The 19,447-nt window shown below is 54.2% G+C and overlaps 7 protein-coding genes across 7 annotated transcripts; 3 read left to right on the top strand and 4 right to left on the bottom strand.

Annotated features, from left to right (window-relative positions):
• Window positions 1–1,198: 1,198 nt before the first annotated feature.
• J4E88_003139 (uncharacterized protein) lies at window positions 1,199–3,624 on the top strand (the record flags this gene model as incomplete). Its single annotated transcript, XM_049396793.1, has 3 exons — window positions 1,199–1,351; window positions 1,406–2,155; window positions 2,206–3,624. The coding sequence occupies 3 exons, from the start codon at window positions 1,199–1,201 to the stop codon at window positions 3,622–3,624; spliced, it is 2,322 nt and encodes a 773-aa protein (XP_049257135.1).
• A 2,298-nt stretch (window positions 3,625–5,922) lies between these two features.
• Window positions 5,923–7,841, bottom strand: NAR1 (Cytosolic Fe-S cluster assembly factor nar1; the record flags this gene model as incomplete). The annotated part of the gene is made up of 2 exons (XM_049396792.1): window positions 5,923–7,680; window positions 7,737–7,841. The coding sequence occupies 2 exons, from the start codon at window positions 7,839–7,841 to the stop codon at window positions 5,923–5,925; spliced, it is 1,863 nt and encodes a 620-aa protein (XP_049257134.1).
• A 2,888-nt stretch (window positions 7,842–10,729) lies between these two features.
• Window positions 10,730–11,918, bottom strand: J4E88_003137 (uncharacterized protein; the record flags this gene model as incomplete). The annotated part of the gene is made up of 2 exons (XM_049396791.1): window positions 10,730–10,972; window positions 11,025–11,918. The coding sequence occupies 2 exons, from the start codon at window positions 11,916–11,918 to the stop codon at window positions 10,730–10,732; spliced, it is 1,137 nt and encodes a 378-aa protein (XP_049257133.1).
• An 811-nt stretch (window positions 11,919–12,729) lies between these two features.
• CYP10 (Peptidyl-prolyl cis-trans isomerase cyp10) lies at window positions 12,730–13,276 on the top strand (the record flags this gene model as incomplete). The annotated part of the gene is made up of 2 exons (XM_049396790.1): window positions 12,730–12,741; window positions 12,791–13,276. 2 exons carry the CDS (start codon window positions 12,730–12,732, stop codon window positions 13,274–13,276), a joined length of 498 nt encoding a protein of 165 aa, XP_049257132.1.
• A 316-nt stretch (window positions 13,277–13,592) lies between these two features.
• On the bottom strand, window positions 13,593–15,168 carry J4E88_003135 (uncharacterized protein; the record flags this gene model as incomplete). Its single annotated transcript, XM_049396789.1, has 3 exons — window positions 13,593–14,134; window positions 14,185–14,980; window positions 15,028–15,168. The coding sequence occupies 3 exons, from the start codon at window positions 15,166–15,168 to the stop codon at window positions 13,593–13,595; spliced, it is 1,479 nt and encodes a 492-aa protein (XP_049257131.1).
• Window positions 15,169–15,360: 192 nt separating this feature from the next.
• Window positions 15,361–15,924, bottom strand: J4E88_003134 (uncharacterized protein; the record flags this gene model as incomplete). Its single annotated transcript, XM_049396788.1, has 1 exon — window positions 15,361–15,924. The coding sequence occupies one exon, from the start codon at window positions 15,922–15,924 to the stop codon at window positions 15,361–15,363; it is 564 nt and encodes a 187-aa protein (XP_049257130.1).
• A 270-nt stretch (window positions 15,925–16,194) lies between these two features.
• J4E88_003133 (uncharacterized protein) lies at window positions 16,195–17,910 on the top strand (the record flags this gene model as incomplete). Its single annotated transcript, XM_049396787.1, has 2 exons — window positions 16,195–16,353; window positions 16,399–17,910. 2 exons carry the CDS (start codon window positions 16,195–16,197, stop codon window positions 17,908–17,910), a joined length of 1,671 nt encoding a protein of 556 aa, XP_049257129.1.
• Between the last annotated feature and the right edge of the window lie 1,537 nt (window positions 17,911–19,447).

Here is a 19,447-nt window from a genome sequence, read left to right as displayed (position 1 = left end):
GCTCCGGGCAGCCGAACGCTCCTTCCTGCTAAGCTTGGAACCACCTTCGCGCCGTCCTTCACCACTCGCCCCGAGCCTTGACTGTCAGCCCCCGGTGCTCATTTCGCGCCTATTCACTCCACCCCCCAGCGCCACACTCGCATCTCCCCCAAAAACAATCGCGTCGCCATGCTTCCTGCGCTGACCGCTCTGCACCTGCTCTCGCCTCCCCCACCACGTCTTGTCGCTGCGCATCGTGTTTCGCCCACGCGCTGCTAACTAAGCCGTCTTTGCCTCTCTCCGCCCAGCACCCGCCTCGCTGCCAACGCACGCAGCAGCGACCGCTCTCACCATAGCAACAGGCCGACTGCTGGCCCTCTGACCGCGCTTGTCCCGTCTGGGCCGCCCGATCTTCATTGTTACGACTCACAACGCTCCCCGAGCGCCGCTTCCACTCTAATCTCTTGGGCTAGCCCGCCGACTCGTGCAAAGACCCAGTACCGCACCCCTTGCTGTCTCTCATTACACGCGCCGTCCATCAATCACAGCACCCTCCTAAAGCCGGCGTGTTTTCGTTCGTGTGGCTCTGACCTCCATCACATCTCGCTCCCGCTAGATCGCTCCATCTTCTACTCACCAAGCCGCATCACTGGACCTGGCCAGCTTTCACCATCTCCTCGCACCATTCGGAAGTCCACATCCCTACTCCCCCGAGCGCACAGGCACGCTCAAATCTCCCAGCCCGATCATTAAGCCACCTGCGCTATGGTCACAGAGTCATTCCTCTTTCAACCTCACTAGAACATCCTAACCTGCGGAATACTACCCGTCTACCGTGGTCCTGGGCTTGACTCCACACGCCCTCCCAACCGTCGTCTCTCATTTTCTCGACATTCCCGCACCTGCATCAACCTGGACCCTTACTACACGCTCCTATCGCATCTCAAACCCTCGATACGCACTGAACTCCCCCTCCCCCTCCGCTCTCAACTACACCTCCCCTGACGTCTACCTACCACTACCACCTTCTGCAACGCGAATCTTCACATGAGATGAACTAAAGGACCCTCGAGAATCGAGCATCATCGCCCAAGGACTTCATCATTGGTAAGCCTCATCACTGCTCCATCATCATGCCTCCTCTAACCACCACAGTCCTTCCCATTGGGAGCATCTGCTATAACAGATCTTCAACTCAAAAGGGTACATTCACATCAATATGCATCCAGAATCACAAGCACAGCCACATGGCTGGGCCTCTCTTGAGGAGAGGTATGAGGTGATGAAGGAGATTGGCGACGGCAGCTTCGGCAGCGTCGCGCTCGCACGCGTTCGAACTGCGGGATCTCACATCGCTCGTCGTGGTACTCTGGTACGTACAACGTTCCACAGGAGCTAAGATATCGAGTCAACTGACGCGTCATAGGTCGCGATCAAGACCATGAAGAAGACGTTTGACTCATTCTCGAGCTGTCTTGAGCTGCGAGAGGTCATCTTCCTCCGGTCGCTACCACCGCATCCTCATCTGGTACCGGCTCTGGATATCTTCCTGGACCCCTACAGCCGAAGGCTTCACATTGCCATGGAGTTCATGGACGGCAACCTGTACCAACTCATGAAGGCCCGGGACCACAAGCCAATGGACGCGCACAGTGTAAAGAGCATCCTCTTCCAGATAATGTCCGGACTGGAGCACATCCACGACCGCGAGTTCTTCCACCGCGACATCAAGCCAGAGAATATCCTCGTTTCGACATCGCAACAGAACGACACATCGCATCCCTTCCGCCGCTACTCAGCAATGATGACCCCTCCTTCAACACCCCCAGCTTACACAATCAAGATCGCCGACTTTGGTCTTGCCAGAGAGACCCACTCCAAGCTCCCCTACACCACGTACGTTTCGACCCGATGGTACCGCGCCCCGGAAGTGCTCCTACGTGCCGGTCAATACTCAGCGCCAGTCGACATTTGGGCAGTTGGTGCCATGGCTGTCGAGATTGCAACCTTGAAGCCCCTCTTCCCTGGTGGAAACGAGGTTGACCAGGTCTGGAGGGTGTGCGAAATCATGGGCAGCCCCGGAGGTTGGGTCAACAAGCACGGCCAACGCGTCGGTGGTGGTGAGTGGAAAGACGGTGTCCGGTTAGCACAGAAGCTGGGCTTCTCGTTCCCCAAGGTAAGTCACGCGGAAACCATGATCTTCATCTCCAGCTAACGGTCATGTAGATGGCCCCTCACTCGATAGACACTATCCTGCCATCGCCACAATGGCCTGCCAGCTTGGCACAGTTCGTCACATGGTGCCTGCTTTGGGACCCTCGTGCCAGGCCTACTTCCCGACAAGCACTCGACCACGAGTACTTCCAAGACGCCGTAGACCCTCTACGACTGAAGTCCTCATCTTCTAGGTTATTGGGTCGCAAAGGATCCGAACTCTCCGGCACCAACTCCCCAGACGCATCGCCCAAGCTCACATCGAAGACCTCATCGTGGCTCCGTCGATCATTGGTCGCACGTGAGAGCGCACCAGCAGTCCCGCAACACACCACACAGCAGCCGTTGTCACCTCGACCATCTCCAGCCCAGGCCAACTCTGGCGATGCGAGTGGGTCGACCAAGCAGCGTCCTGCAGCTACCAAGCGAGCTACGTGGACGAATGGGACTTCGAACAATGGAGCTCCCATACCCATTCTACCCTCCATCAAGCCGATCTCACCATTATCGGCGGAAGTCACTGCGCAAGCCAATGTACGTGCTACCAATGGAGAGCAAGCTGCCGGCAAGATTGGACGACAACTCTCTCACGCATCACATGGCAACCACTACGCAGACGTGCATCGACAAGAAGCCGAAAGAGCATTGAATGGTCAATCAGAAGTCACTTCACCCTCAAACGGACAGAAGGAAGGTTTCTTCTCACACCTGCGGAAACGTGCTCGACGCCTTTCTGGGCGTTACCAGACTCCCATGTCGCCGAACTCTGACGATATCGAGGCCAACGCTGGATGTGCACCATGGGCTGCCACTAGCGCTAGGCAATCATTGGTGATGGACCAGTCACAAGGCGCAGCGTCTGGTTCTACCTCAGACTTCTCTGAGCTAGACAAGGCATTGCAACACGTCAGGGACAGTGTTGAAGCGCACTCCCAACAGACAGCCTCAACGAAGAGCTCGCGTGTTGCAACTAACCCAATGCTCAAACGCCACCACTCAGTGCCCCACGGTCCCGAGCCCCGGAACTCTGAGAACGCACCCAATGCACCGATCTCCAGCAGGACACGACGCGCGATGCAGAACAAATCGAACCCATCAAATAGGTACGAGACGCCTAATGAGGAAGAGGAACTGCTCAGCGAAGTTCTGGCATCCGCCACAAAGGCTGCAAAGAAGCTGGACAACCCGAAACCTCAAGGACCACGTGGTCCTGCGGCATCCTACCTGACACCATCGCCATCAGCGAACCGTAACAGCGTGGGTTTCGGACAGTCTGACTACATGACACCCAGCAAGCCTATGGACATCTCTCAACATCAGAGCAAGAACGAGCAACCTGTTTCCAAGTGGCCCACACCACCCGATGACGGCTCAGACTGGGCTTCAAGTGTGGCTGCCAGCCTCATGGCAGCACAGACCCGACACCGATGATATCCAACATCGCGGGACCCATACTTCTTTTCGCCTTGCCTTCGTTGCATGCTCTTGCATCCATATAATTGTAATTTGGGTCACCGCACCCGCTCTTTGTCGCTCCCTATACGACCGTACGACATTGAGCTCTCCCGTCTGGAACGGTGCACGATTACAGAAAGATAGACACAGACGCGACGCGCTGCAAAGCCCTCAAAAGCAAAGCGCACTTCCTGGGACGGTGTTACCGGCGTCATACCACATCATCGTCCTTTTGCGCAACCACCATCGTTTATCATCTCACAACGTTAACGTTGTCGTTTTCCAATATCACCTCCACATTCGCTCTGTACCACCACCACATATTTTCTTTTTTTGAATCATCATCTCGGGCGGCATCATACATCATACTTGTGGCGGATCGACGCGAGATTGTCGTCTGTTCATTTCGTGGGAAATTGTCGATACCTTGTCATCAAGTTACTTGGGTGTTACTGCAGGGATTGTCCGTGTTTGGGAAAACCCAGTGTACACCTTGCTTCTGTTTCAGATTCTCTTTGGCGCGCCTTGCTGGCGCTATCCCGTACTATACTAGACCGAGCTTTTTTCTCTATGTGCTTCATTTCATCGGCGGATACCCCCCAATTTGAGCATTTGGCGACTACATCATACCGTCAGCTTTTATCTCCTCTACTATATATCCTTGTTGGTTAAAAGGGAAGGCTGGGGTGAAGGAAGGGCGGCAAACCATGTTTTCTTGGGATAAACTTGGTAACAACATGGGAGGTGGGTAGAATAGTTTTTGAGCGATCAACTGGCCCTGTTTCAACTCTTCTCTTTGCGTCCCGTTTTCTACCTGCATTCTCCTTGCGTACTCTCATCTCACTATCTTGACTTTTCCAGCAAATTCACACACAACCCGTTGTAATATGTAATAGGACATATAGCCCAGGATGGCTAGTCATTGTACGTTTCTTGCCTCGCGTCTACCCACGCACATGGCTCATGGGAAGGAGTTCGATACCACCTGGCTTGTTTTTTCTCTATTATCTACTATCAACAAAGCGATTGCGGCGGTGCCGAACGCGCATCTCCTATGTACCATTAGTTAGCCACCTCCCTACCATCAATGAAAGCTGCTCGCTTGCCTGCCTCCGTCGCGGCACCAGACTGCAAAAACACCACACTACGTCTCCGCTCTCCCATCTCCATGCCTGACCCTGTGAAATCAATCTACCAGCCTCGGGCCAGCCTTTGACGATTGCGTGATCCGCTCCACAGGACACGCAACGCCACTGCGTCACTCGCCTACTCGACCACCCTCGACTAGCCAACGCATCACTCCCGCCACTGCCATGAACCCTTCTTGCGTTCACGACCAAGTGCACTAGCCACGTCTTCACGTACTTACAAGCATCTTCCCTAATCAGATCTTTCTCTCGCCTCCGAAAGATCTCCATCGGTCCTACTCGTGATCTTCAGCGTGCATGTGTATGGCAGTCATTCCTTACCTACCATTGACAGCATCTTCCCAGATAGAAAGCTGGATACATGGTACTGGAGTGTACAGCGGTGTCCTCGTCCACCACGGTGAAGTCGGCAGGCATACGCTGACAGTCAGCCGCAGCGTCGACCAAGTCCATAAACCTGGTGATCTTCGTCTACGCGCACACATCACCACCTCTTCTTCTGCTACACCCAAAGCACAACAGCGTATTTCCATTGCTCTATCTCCGCCTACCCATACCGAGGTGTCTCAACAAAGCGGAAACGGAAGGTAACACGGCAAGGTGCGGCGGGGACGGCCCGTCGCATATGCAGGTCTGTGTACGTATGCAGCCAGCCACCAGCCACCAGCCACTACCACAACGGAAAAGGAGATGGTATGACGTCGGTAGTCGCGATTGAGATTGCGGTCGCGATTGCGATCACGAGGACGATTCAGCATGTTCAAGTGAAACTCCTTTTGCTTTTTGAGGGAGGGGCAGAGTTTGGTACGCATTAAAGGGGGGAGATTGGGGTGGGAAAAAAGTAAGTATGGTTTATCTAGCTCGCGATCGAGCGCGAGCCCGTGGCGTCATAAGTGTTAGTTCAACACGGAAGAACTTCCCGGTGATGACTGATCTTGCGTTGTTTCATGTGGTGCTACATCGAGTTGATTGCAATCAATGGTCGAATCTATTGATTCTAGTATGGACTTTCCAAGTCTCTGTAGAGACGATGCCGCATAGCCGTTACAGTATTCCCCATGTCTAAGAAACGCCATGCAATGCTCCTTCCTACATCTAATGCCTTTGTCTTTTCGTAAGCATGGCTTTACCATCCGCCACCAGCGGTAACAGCCAGCCCAGCAACACGTTCCATATCACTCGGCTTCTTCTTGCCAACATCGCTTTCGACCTTGATGTACGAGGTATATATCAGCTTCTGCTGATCGACGCCCGTGATATCAGCCCAATGTGCCATGAGCTGCTTCATGCGTGACCTCGATATTCCATCAACGATATCTTGGTCAGGAGAGTTTCCGTTCTTCTCCCCATCTGCTTTCTCGTCTTCCGAGTCTGTACCCGAGAAGTAGGCTTCGTCCACCTTTGCCAGCCACTCTTTCTGCTCCTTTGGGCCTGGCTTGGGCGCGGGCGCATCTTCATTCGCGTCTTGAAGCCCTTCGTAGACGCGCACTTCTTCCACTTCCTGAACCTTGACTTGACCACCGCCGTTTGTGCATCCACCGGGACAAGCCATGACCTCCACGTACGCATAATCTTTCACACCCTCACCCGCAGCAGCGACTGCACCACCTGGCCTCCTGCTAACACCCGTTTTGCCACCCGGTAATCTACTGGCCTTTGCTGGCTTCAGTCGCCGCACTAAGTTCTGGATATTTCTGAACCCGTAAAATCGAGCTGCTTTGATAATTGTTTCTGAACCGCGAACTACTGAGTATTCTACTACATCAGCATTACGCCCTCGAACTGTCGATATTGAAGATCCTGGGTTTTGAGCTTGGTAGGTCTGCAGTATGTGGTTTAGATATCCGCCAGATGGACCGGCAGCTGCGCTTTGGTTCTTCCGGCGCGAAGGAGGGAATAGGAATGCATCTAGCTTTGGGTCTGGGAACGGCGTTCGGTCGCTAGATGGAAGTGGTGTACGAGGAAGGGAAGCGAAGTTGATGCCACGGGCCGCTGCGAGATGTAGGAGTTCGCGAGCTGTGATTACGCAGTCGGTGTCGCGAATCTTTTCTTGCGACTGGTCATAGCTAGGTAGCCATGCAGCTGATGTTAGCTCTCCACGGCTAGCTTCAAGCTTCTTATCGAAGCATGGCATGATGGCGAGGTGCCATATCTGAGATGGCGACACGTTATAACGCTCGCTAAGAACCGACTTGATCAAAGTGCCGGTAAGAGCTTGCGGCGACTTGAGTCGCGAGAGATGCGGGAGTACGTATGGATGTGTCTTTTCTGCGTAGCATATCCACCCCGGACAGGCAGATGTGAGTATAGGAGCTTTTGGAGTCGTATCGATTGAGCCCTCGGATCCAGGCTTTGGTGTAATCTTAGATGCTTCGGGAGAGAGTGCATTTGTGACCTCGTCTGCTGCGGCAACGAGACAGGCTTCGCGCATCGCGTTGGTGTCGATAATCCACGTGAAATCGCTTCCTTGATGGCCACCAGACCTCAGACCTAAAGGTCCGCTAAGAAGCTGTGCGATCATGTTCCCAGCCTCTACCTCGGAAATGTTGAAGACGGCTGCCAGACTTGCGCGCGACTGTGGTGAGACGCTTGCGACGAATAGCTTTCCTTCAGCATTTTGCCCATTCATATCTTTCTCTGTCCCATTGCTCGTATGTCCATTCGTATGTCCATTCGTCCCATTGTGTGCCAGCCACGGTGCGCGTAACGACGGATGGGTATCAAGCGTTGTGAGGACCTCGGTATGCGATTGCAGCGAAACCAATACAGCTTCCGCACTTGTTACACATCCTGAACAGGCAAGGCAATCGGTAAGCGATATCGAAGCGGGTGGCGGCGGTTCTGAGGCGGCGGCTTTCTCTTCGGTCGTGACTTCGTATGGATTCTAGCATCATTGTTAGAATGCGCCCGCGCATGACGCAATGCGATGACCCAACATACCGGGTTGTCTGCCTGTTGTACGGGGAGCGTCTCTATAGGTTTAATGCACGCGACACCCGGTGATATGAAGTCGTTGAGGTCGTCTGCGGAAAGAATGGCGCTCATGTTGCGCCGTGTTGTAGTGGGGGAGGGGTGGCAAGCGGTATTGCGATGAGAGTAAAAACGACCGCAGAGACAGCAAACACCAGACTATGCAGGCAAAATGTTGAGGAATGAGCGGAGGAAGAACGAAGAGCGCGATACCATTAAGAAAGTCCAAAACTCACGCCGCCCCGATGTCGCGGAGAAAGCAGTCACGCAACGCGCCGGCCTATCGATAGGCTCGCATTTCCAAAAGATTCCGAGATTACAAACCTCCGCGGCGAGTCGCCGCCACACTACCTAGGTATCCACATCTTCTGCATGCTCGCCGTCACTTCTCACGTGCTTACACATGCCAATGTCGAGTGCAGCAGGAACACATATCCACACTTGGCTACATTAGCTGCCGCAATATACTCGCTCACGGAGTATAGGAGCATACAGCATGCGCCCCGCATGCTTTTCGGCAGATCGATTTAGCCTAGCAAGCCGCGCATCGAATGGTTGGAGGGAAGGCAACAAACCTGGAAATGACCAACATGAATATAGTTGTTCGCTTTACTCCTGACCATGCCGTGCCACAGGAGTCTGACTTGCTCATCATGTTTTCTTTCCTCACATCTCTGCAGTGTTGCTGCTGCTACGTTCCGCCCGCATGCGACGCATTTCTATTGATACCTTGGGACTGATGTCTTCCAAGAGCGGCACGAGGTTTGAGGTCGCAAGGAGAAGGAGTGGGTGGATGTCTGCGCCTAGACTGCTGACGACATGTGTCTTCTTCGGTGCCTTGTGGTTGTGGTTCAACACAAGGACGTCGGAAGTTCTGATACCAGAGGATTCATTCGCCTTTGTACAGGACGAAACCTTAAGGGATATATTGAATACAACGCTAGGGGTACAACATGTCAGCTTCTCACATCCTACCTACACTAACCCAACTCAAGTTCGAGAAGATTTTGGTCCTCAACCTGCCCTCCCGTACCGATCGTCGCGATGCAATGAGTCTTGCAGCAGCAATTTCCAACATCAAGCTCGAATTTGTCGAAGGCGTAACAGGGGAGAGTATCAACAACAACGCATATCCTCTACCAGAAGAGAACAGAAAGCTTTCAGCCGGCATTCGAGGAAGTTGGAGAACACATATGAACGCCCTACAACAGTACACGCTCTCCACCCTTGACTAGGAGACATCACTGACCTAACAACATTCAGAATAGTCAATCAAAACCTAACCACAGCCCTCATCCTCGAAGACGACGTAGATTGGGACACACGCATACGTCAAAACCTACAACGCTTCGCCCTCGCCTCCCGCTTCCTATCCTCAAACCACACGTCCATCCCCCTCTCCAAACTGCAAGCCCACCGAAACACCGAAACAACACACACCGCCCTCCAAATCATCGACACAACCAACCTCGCCAAAAAGCTCATCTCCCTCCCTCTATCATCCCTCCCACGCCAATCCCACCTTACCCACACCTCATCACCACCATCACCCTACGGCGACCCCACAAAATGGGACATCCTCTGGCTCGGCCACTGCGGAACCGGCATGCCACGTGCAGCTCCCGGTCAGCACTCCCAAGTCTACGACCACGCAGTCCACCGCACGATAACCCTAACGCACACCAACGACGCCACGGTACCCTCACCCCAGCACCTAAAAGCCCATCCTTTCCAAGGCGAACTAGACGCCCTAGCCACCGCTTTCCCACCACACACACGCATCTACCACCGCGCCACAGGCGGCACCCTCTGTACAGTCGGATACGCCGTCTCGCAACGCGGCGCCCGGCGCTTGTTGCATCAATTTGGGGTGGCGGGTTGGAACGGGATTTTCGACAGTGAGCTTGGGCGGTGGTGTGCTGGGAACGATCCGGATATGGGGCGGCAGGCTCAGCACGCTTCTGGCAGTGCTAGGGGAGGTGGCAGCGTGGGTGTGAAGGGGGATGAGAGGGTTTGTCTAACGACTCAACCACCGGTCTTCGCACACCATCATCCGAGTGGTGGGGAGAGTGATATTGGTGGTTTGGGAGGCGGGTTTGCGAAGGGGGTTGAGACGAAGTATCTGAGGTATAGTGTTAGGATGAATTTGGGGGCGTTGGTTGGGAGGACGGGAGGGGAGGTTGGGGCGGAGGGTTTGGTGGATCAGTGGCCTGATGGGGGAGAATGAGGGTATGGATAGGAGGCCGGTCTTGTGTATAGGCATGAAAGCGGGTCAGGGAGGGACGATTGAGTGAAGTGTCATGAGTAGTGGTTATTCTTCAACTTCTCTGCCGTAGCTATTGAGATCCACCTACTGTGGCTTTTCTTTCGCTCTTTAGATCACGTCTCCCTCCTCTCCCTCCTTCTCCAATCAATGCACGAACCCTTTCCTTGAGACAAGACTTCCCGGTACCCGCCGAGGCGTTCTTCCTTTCTCCCTCCAACCTCATGATTAAAATAGGAACGAACGACTCGAAGGTATCATGAACAAACAGGCGGCCGTCCCGTCGTGCCCTTCCTTGTAACGCCAATGAAAAGCCAAAATAATGCTCCCTATAAACAATGCACAAGCTCACTGGGTATAATGACCTTGCGCCTTTTGTGTTCAAATAGACCCAATGCGTGCTGTAGATGGTAGCTTCGACATGACTCCGGGCTCCGCTGGTTGCATGATCGGTGTTGCGCCTGTGTTATATGCTATCGCCTTTGCGCGATCCAGTAATTTGCGTGCACAGTAGTGCAGATCGTCTGTCCTGGTCGGGTCGGCTGGTTGCCGGTGGCTTCATCCAACAACGTTTCGTGCTCGAGTCCGTCTTGATCCTCCAATCGCAGAGACCAAACGTGCGGAATGTCGAACACAAGTATCCTACGCATGGCAAAATCGCGTCCCTCAAAATCCTCAATGCTTTTGCGCGACCAGCTCTTCACTCAATCAGCGGTTTCCGTACGCCTCCCACAATTGCGATACCGAGTGCGCGCAAGCCTTCTGGGTCGTTGGATCGAACAATGGTACTGGCGGGCAACATGGGGTTGTCAGGTGTGACGTGTGCGGCGTCCTTGGCTGCCTGCTCAATGGCCTCCATTTCCTCTTTACAGCCTGCATGGTCAAAAGGACATACCACAATGGGCTGACGGAGCAGGATGTCTCGGGCTGACGACATTTGCGCCTGCGTTCAGTCAGCATAATTTTCAACTTGCAATTCGCCCAGTCCAGCCTACCTTGACAGTGAGGTAGTACTCAATCTTGTATAGAGTACCAGTCGTCGTAAAACCAGTAACAGCGTACATGGGAAACTCCTTCTGCCCTCTTGGGATAACACCTGCGTTGTCTCGTAGATCTTTTGCGGGGAAGACTAGCCCGAGGTTCGTGAAATAGCCCGCTTCGGGCATCCTCACTCCGACGTGTTGCTGTGTTTTTGCCAGCGTCTTGACTTTACGAGTCGGCTCATCTCCTTCGTGGTTGAAGATGATCTCTTCGTCTATGCCGACTGTGATCTTATTGATTGTGACCTTCTTCGCCTTGCTCAGCCAGTCGGGGTTGGGACTCAATTTGATGTATACTGAGACTGGGTCCATGGGTCCATAACTCCATCTCGGCAGGCTGATGCCAAGGGTGACGAGGTGGTCCGTCACTCGCTCTGCGCTTTCGGGTCGATTGTACATGCCAAAGGTAGAGAGGGTGTCGTATCGTTGTATCGGCACGGCAAAGGGATACTTCTTCTGTTCCTGGGGCCCTTGCTGTACTGTCACGACGAGTTCGTAAAACGTCTCCGCCGTCCGACTCGGTAATTGTAGACTCGCGGGCGGGACTCTCCTCGCTACCTCCTCGCCGCCGCGTCCGTACGGTATGAAGATGACGAACGGGAGGTCCATACATAGTATACTCTCATGCTCTCTTCCGGGCGAACATCGATATAGGAGCATCTCCTTACCGACGATGTCGGTAATCTCTTTGCGCGGGGCTGCCAGATGCTTCTTCGTAACCGAGTCGGCGGACGGGTGTATGGTTTCGCGACGGTGCAATGCGATGGTGACGAGGGAGACATTGACGGGCGCCGATACTCCAATGAGTGGCCGTATCTCGACTTTGCCTTCTATTCGAGGCTGTGACATGTCAGCAATGGCCAGTACCCTTGTCGAAGGGGAGTCGGTCATACAGCGACTCGACGCGGCTGGATGGAGCGCAAGACGCCCACTCATAACGGAAACAGACTGGAGACACGTACTAGTGTTGCTGATATGCCCGGATAGCCAACCAGAAAGTTACTGTTGGGCGGTCCTGAGACGCGAACGAAGGCCGACATGTTCGTTTCTCGCAGCGCAGGCCTGGGAGGGCAGCGGGCGCTGCATGGGCGTGTCCGTGGCCTTTCAGAATGTGGTGCCCTCGTCCGAGTCGCGCGCTGGAGGCTCTAGGGTGGTGATGCGCCGGGCAGCTATGCCGTGCTGGGAGCTAGGTAGCCTTCCGGGCAGCCAATTGTGGGGTTGAGATGATGTAGGCGCCTCGTATCTCGAACCCGCGGGGCTCAGCGTGGCAGTGAGGCCGGTGGATGCGCGGCGGGCCGACGGCTAAGGTTTGCGATGTAGGAATGGGCGTGTCTTGGGTGAATGCGCGGGGATACTGTGGTGGATTACGTCCCGAGCGTGGTAGGGCTGTCGCCGGGTGGAGCTTATGCGGCGGCGCTTATGATGAGGTCGGCCGTCTGCCAGTGTCGCGAGCAGAGGAGGCAGCGTGGGCAGCGGGCGGTAGCAATGATGATGACAGCGAATGCAGGGCGATTGCACACAGTAAGCGCAGTCGGATAGACGCGCGATGTTCCAGGCGCGACGAGGTGGAGGTGGATGGGCGCTCAACTTCGAGGGTCCGATTCGTGCGCCATCATCGCTCCTTCCAAACCACAAACACGACTGATCTGCACCCACCACCATGTCCGTCACAGTGAGTCCAACCGCCTGCCTACTGCAAGCTTGTTGCTAACAGTGACTAGCTGCATACGACAAAGGGCGATATAAAACTCGAAATATTCTGCGAAGCCGTCCCCAAGACCGCCGAGAACTTCCTCGCCCTCTGCGCGTCGGGCTTCTACAACTCTTCACCCTTCCACCGCCTGATCCCCTCCTTCATGGTCCAGACGGGCTCGCCAGCCTCCGACCCAAAGTCCAAGACTTCCACATCCATCTACGACACGCCAAACCAGCTCTTCGAGGACGAGCTTCGGCCCGCGTTGCGACACAATGCGAGAGGCATCTTGAGCATGGCGAACAAGGGACCGAATTCAAACGGCTCGCAGTTCTTCATCACGTTTGCGCCTGCGCCGCACTTGGATGGGAAGAACACCGTCTTTGGAAAGGTGCTCGAAGGATGGGAGGTACTGGATGACATGGAGGCCGTTCAAGTAGACAAGAAGTCAAGACCGCAGGAGAAGATGGAGATCAAGAATATTACCATTCATGCAAACCCGCTGGCAGGATGAACAATACTTTACTGGGCACAGCGGTAGTAATGCGACTCATGTCAAGCTGGAAGCGTAGTGTCTGATTGGAGCCTGAAGGATGTCGCGTCATCTGCAGAAAAAGAAAGCGCGGATCAAGATCTGAGAGAGCCGACCATTCACACTATCGGCGTTGGGCAGAAGGATTTCGAGTCGCTATAGGCATCACGAAGCATGGACGCAGGGAAGAGTTGGAAGAAGATCATGTCACACTGATCATGGCTGGCGAGGCCTTGGTATCTACGAGCGCCGACCTAATGCAAGAGTCAAGGAAATCTAAGAGACATCGAAGTTAGCCCTACGCGCCATTGGTCGTTGTCCCGTTCGCTGCCATGCTAGCCGCATGCTCCTCCTCGTAGCCCTCCGTCTTCATGTCGAGCAACCCAAGTTCCTCCTCCTCCGCCTCTGTCCTCTTGTAGTCCTCAACCTTGATCTTTGGGTCGGGCTCCGGTGCCGTGAAGCTCTGGACGTAGCTGCTGGCGAGAGGGTCTTCGAGAACGAGAGTGAACTTGTCTTCGCCGTTGATGGCTGCAGAGAGGTTGTGGAAGAAGGTGTTCCACTTCTGCTTGGACTCTGAGTCCATTGAGTCTCCTCCACCGCCAGCGTCGAAGATGGACGATTTCAAGTCATCGCGTACTTGGGTCAGTAGACCTTCGATCGTGGTGAATCTGCCACCAAGAGTACCGGGTTCAACGCTGAGGTTGAGCTCGAGACAGGACATGGCGCATGATTCGGCCTTGAGGATATCTCGCGACAGGTCTTCCTTGCTGTCAACGGTGACTGTGATACGACGACCCAGCTCAGGAACTTCGCCTCCGGTTTTGACCTCGTTACTTCGGTCTGCATTGCATTAGCAGGTAAACGTTGATTGTTCCATGATATAAACTTACATCCGCAGTGATCGCATACTGTGCTCATCAGGACCACCTGCTTGAAGTGGGGAATGTTGACCATCTTCATGTTTGTGGTGCACGACTTGGTGCATCCCGGGCAGCTGGCAGGGAAGGAGTAGACCTGGTTCTCCACAATGTCGTCCTCATCCACGTTGTTCACCATTGGGGCGTGAGAGGATGGCATCTCTGGATACATTTGCGAAGCGTGGTACTCTGGTCGGATTTCTGTGGCGGGCGCTTCACCGCTGGCGTCTCCGCTGGTGTCGCCCAGACCGAGCGCTTCGTTTTGCGCCGCCGTTCGTGGGTATTCGTTGCGAGAGTATTTTCCTGCGCCAAGTACACTGGGAGGTTCGATTGACGAGTTGCCGGCAGGGTCGTCGATTGTGATCTTGAACGGCAGCTTCTCTCCGGTGGCCATCTGCTTAATCGTGGTGATGACTCCCTGTAGCTGCTCGTACACCTCGGGCACCACCGCCTTCCTCTCCTCCTGCTTCTGCTCCAGGTCTTGTGCTACCATTGCGAGTATGCCTTCCACATTCGTCAGTTGTCCGCGCCCTTGTGGTATCTCTAGATCGATGTCCTCGATTCGGAACACTGCGGTGTCGCTCTTGATAATCTGACGGCTCAGATCGTCGGCCGTTTCGACTTTGAGAGAGAACTTGATGCCTCGTTGCTGGATCTCGCCGGCGGGTTGAACCTCGGAGTTCTTGAAGTGGCAATGCGGGCATGAGAAGGACATGAGGACGATCTCGCGGAAGAAGGGGATTCTTGTGAGGAGGAGGCGCGTAGTACCCTTTAAAATATCAGCTGAATTTATCATTACTTTTCAAATGCACCTACATCTTCGTGACAGTTCATGCACATGCTTTCGATCTCGTCGACAACCTTTGTGTCGTCGTTGTCTCCCTGGGCGCTCGCCTCGGCGACCTTGCGGCCCATATCCTCGAAGAGATCCTTCGCAAGGCTCTGTTGCTGTGCCATGTTTGTAATCGATTAATGTTGGTGTAGGGTGGTGTTGGACAAAGTAATTTTGCTTGCGACTGTATTGACTTTCGCAAGTTCTGATGACATAACTCCTCGAATTTTTTGAGCCCCGCGCTTGCATAGCGGGGTGTCCACGGGTCGCTAGGCCCTTCCATGCAGGTGGGCTGCATTCACTCAGCCCTACGGGACTTACAGCGCAAAGTCCATGAAATCGAGTCCGCCCGTGCCCGAGTCTTGTGTCTTCTTCTTTTCAAGCATAGCTTGCAGGCCGCCTTTGCGTGCCCTTTGTCTTTGCTTGCTGCTTGCATTAATCGTCTTTGGAGCTGCATCGTTTTCTCTCTTAGTCGTAGTCGGAGCCGCCGACGTTGGGGCTGTATCCAACAGGGACCGTGATCTCTTGACCTGTCTGCCAGGCCTTCGCTGAAGCGTCTGAAGTGTCTCTCGTTGGCATCGCAAGCAGGTATACTGAATACTTTTCTCGGGCACCGACAACTTTCCGCCAGTGCTTTTGCGCTTGTCTTTGTTCGAAACTTTGCACGACCATCCCGGAATCATGACATTCCCGCATGCGCCGCAAATACTTCGTCGGAGGGCATCCGTCTCCTTGCTTGAAATACCGACTTCAGCATCTTCGATTAGCTTGTTGCATGCATTACCTAGAAACGCTGCTGTTGTTGGCGAGGGAATTGCGAGGAGATGAGCGGCTTCCTGAAGGAACTTCGCCCTCAGCTCTGTTTGAGTTGCTGAAGCCATGTGTTTAGAGGACCTGAATGATCTCTGCGCAGATCTTGAGAAGCTTCCTGCAGGTCCAGTATCTACACGTGCTCACTAGCTTATCATAACTCCGACTTCCGACGCTAGTGCTACAGGGCCGTGCTCTTACTTTCTTCGACAGCAGCATTCGTCATGATGTTTACTCTGCGCGTGTCGCGATTTCTGCGCTAGTGTACTGCGCAACAAAGCTCTAGCAACAGTACTAATGAGCCTTTCTCTCACTAACTACCGGTTCACAATTGTCGAAGTATGGCCGCCCCAGAACTGGTAGAACAGCAAGGCGTGCGCATAGCAGTCGAAGGTTGCGGCCATGGAGTGCTACACGAGATCTATGCGTCTGTCGGAAAAGCTTGCGAGCTGAAAGGCTGGCCAGATGTGGATCTCTTAATTATTGGCGGTGACTTCCAGGTACGTCAAACCCTCATAGTGCTCATCCAGTGACTGACTTTGTAGGCTGTTCGAAACGCGTCCGATCTCAAGGCAGTATCGATGCCCTCCAAGTACTACGCCATGCACGACTTTCACGAATACTACTCAGGCTTGCGCACAGCCCCGTATCTCACCATATTCATCGGCGGCAACCACGAAGCGAGCAACTACATGTGGGAGCTCTACTACGGTGGGTGGGCCGCACCAAAGATATACTACATGGGCGCAGCCAATGTGATACGGCTGGGACCACTGCGCATTGCTGGTCTATCTGGTATCTGGAAAGGCTACAACTACAAGAAGCCACACTATGAGCGCTTGCCCTACAACAGTGACGATGTTCGGAGCATCTACCATGTTCGAGAACTCGACGTGCGGAAACTGCTTCAAATACGGACGCAGGTTGACATTGGACTGAGCCATGACTGGCCGCGCGGTATGGAGTGGAAAGGCAATTACCGGCAGCTCTTTAGCTGGAAGCCAGACTTTGAGCAAGAGGCCAAGGACGGTACTCTTGGTAGTGTTGCTGCGAAGGTAGTCCTTGAGCGCCTGCGACCACCTCATTGGTTCAGCGCCCATATGCATGCCAAGTTTCCTGCTGTCTGGGACCACGCAGAAGTTCCGACTGCTCCGCCACCGCAAACAGATGCTGATAGTGCTATCCCGCGAGTCGTAAACGATGGCGAGATTGATCTGGATGTATCAAACGAGGAGCCAATACCAGCACCTAAGAATGATGCCGAAATTGATCTTGACATGGATTTGGACGACGACGAAGTGGTTCCTGTACCAGTCGCAGAGCCCAAGGAGCCTATACAACCTGCTGATATAGAGAGCGAGACTCAAGTTCCAGAAGACATTCGCAGCCTCTTGCCGGAATCATTCTCACGTCCGAAGGCTGAGATAGTACAGACCCTCCCCTTTCCTGAAGATATAACGAACAAGACGACCAACTTCCTCGCACTAGACAAGTGCTTGCCCAAACGGAGCTTCCTGCAATTGCTGGAAATACAACCACATACACCTGCGGAATTGCAACGGCCTCTGCGATTGCAGTATGACAAGGAGTGGCTTGCCATTACTCGTGTCTTCGCCGATCACCTTACTGTAGGGGATCCCTATGCGCAAGTCCCTGCAGACAAAGGCGATGCGGTCTACCGACCTCTTGTGGAGAAAGAGATAGCTTGGATCGAAGAGAACCTTGTTAGAGCTGACAAGATGATGATACCTGAGGATTTTACAGCAACTGCGCCGACATACGACCCCGCACTAGGCATACATGTCCAGGCTACCCCGCAAGAGTACAGTAACCCGCACACTCAGTCATTTTGCAACTTACTGCAGATCCCAAATGTGTTTCATGCGTCAGATGAAGAGCGGGCACAATTAGCACAACGCGGTCCGAGACCGGAGCAACAGCGGTCCAATCGAGGCGGGGGAAGAGGCGGAGGTGGACATAGAGGGGGTGGGCGTGGCCAAGGGCATAGGGGACGTGGGAGGGGCGGAAGGGGTGGTCGTGGTCGGGGAAGATGGTGATGACTTAACCATATGCCTGAGCCGATACGAAAGTTTGAACGATGCAAAGGAAGTCGTCATCCGTCCAGCTTATCCAGAGCCGCACTACTCAAACTTCAAAACAGTCTAGCAGAGTGCGCAAATTTCGTGGACTTGCGATATGCTCCACGACACCAGTGTAGCCTCACGATGGCTCGATGGCCACGACATTGTATACATGACAAGTGCAATTGGTGCCCAAGACTAGCAAATTGCACACGCGGCTAGCGTCGTGTGTCCGCTTATATCTGCAACTTAACCTCGAAAAGTCGGCTCCGCTGCCCACTTGACATGACGGATGGCGCAGAAGTTTGGGGTCTACCGTTGTCACAGACCCACAAGGGTCCGGGCGCCGGACAGTTTGAATGAGGACCCTGCACGATGATGTCGACTAGCTGCCGAGTATGGCATTTCGAATACACCGCAAACCTAGGCGAGGCCTCTCGTTTGAAGCTTGTCCTGTTGTCGCAATCGTTCGCTGGCAAGCGGAGCCGGGCGGCGCTTTAGACAAGGCCGTGGTTTGGAAACTATAGCCAAAGTGGTGGCTGTAATATTGGATGGCTCTCGTCCTACGTCAGAGGCCCGGCCATACTCGCGATGGACGCAGCGGACCCGACGAGAACACCGCATGCGAGCTGCCGTCGTGCGGACACAGTTTCAATATAACTGCTGCGGATAAAGTGCTCAGGCTCGGTCTTGCCTCGCGACTGCCTGGGGATCGTGCTGATCGCAGGCATGTTAGGCGCAAGTTTATTTGACACGGCGAGCCGATATTCGCAAGCTGTGGCGAAAGGGTTGCGCGTGCTGAGCAAGAATACCCAAGGCTCACAAGGTCGCCGCTGTCGCGCTGCGCATGACTGGGCAGAGGCTGGAGGCGGCGGGTCGGATGCGCAATCCTGCCAGCAGTCGTGCGAAGACGTCCGTAATCTGGTTGACGCTTCCAAGCGGCTTGGGAGAGCCCTTACGGATATGTCAGTTCTGCGAGCGCTGCTATTTCCAGTACGCCCACCCATGGGACTGTGCGACTGGAGACTTGTCGCACGCGGTTACGCGCCCGTTATGGCCGCACGAAGACCGTGTGGCTGCCAGCAGAACGCTGTCCAGAACGTTTTGGTACGTCATACCCTGCCCTTAGCGCCGCCGTTATATGCATCGAGGCTTCGCGATCGGCGGGACAGACCCTGGATCGCACTGTAGCAAGTCCCTGGCCTCGTGTGCCGTCGACACACGGACCCCGTCCACCTGCTCGTCCACACACGCCCTGAGATATGTTTAAAAACCTTCCGCCGCCCTTGCATGCCTAGGCTTTGTTCATTACTTCGGCATATATCGTCTACCATCGCTTCGAGCTTTCACCCTTTCCACTCTCGCTACTACACTATTTCCGGTATCCGCAACTGCCTGCTCTCTTGGTATACTATATCCGGACATTGCCACATCGAAGTCTGGAACATATACCATAAGCCACGCTCGACACATCACGCGTAGATCATATCAGCCACCCAGCACTATATATCGA

This window comes from Alternaria novae-zelandiae (assembly GCF_023758075.1).
Source record: "Alternaria novae-zelandiae strain BMP 2774 chromosome Unknown scaffold_5, whole genome shotgun sequence".
Taxonomy (NCBI): Eukaryota; Fungi; Ascomycota; class Dothideomycetes; order Pleosporales; family Pleosporaceae; genus Alternaria; species Alternaria novae-zelandiae.
The sequence above is the reverse complement of the archived record's forward strand: the minus strand, read 5'-3'. Positions and strand labels throughout refer to the sequence as shown.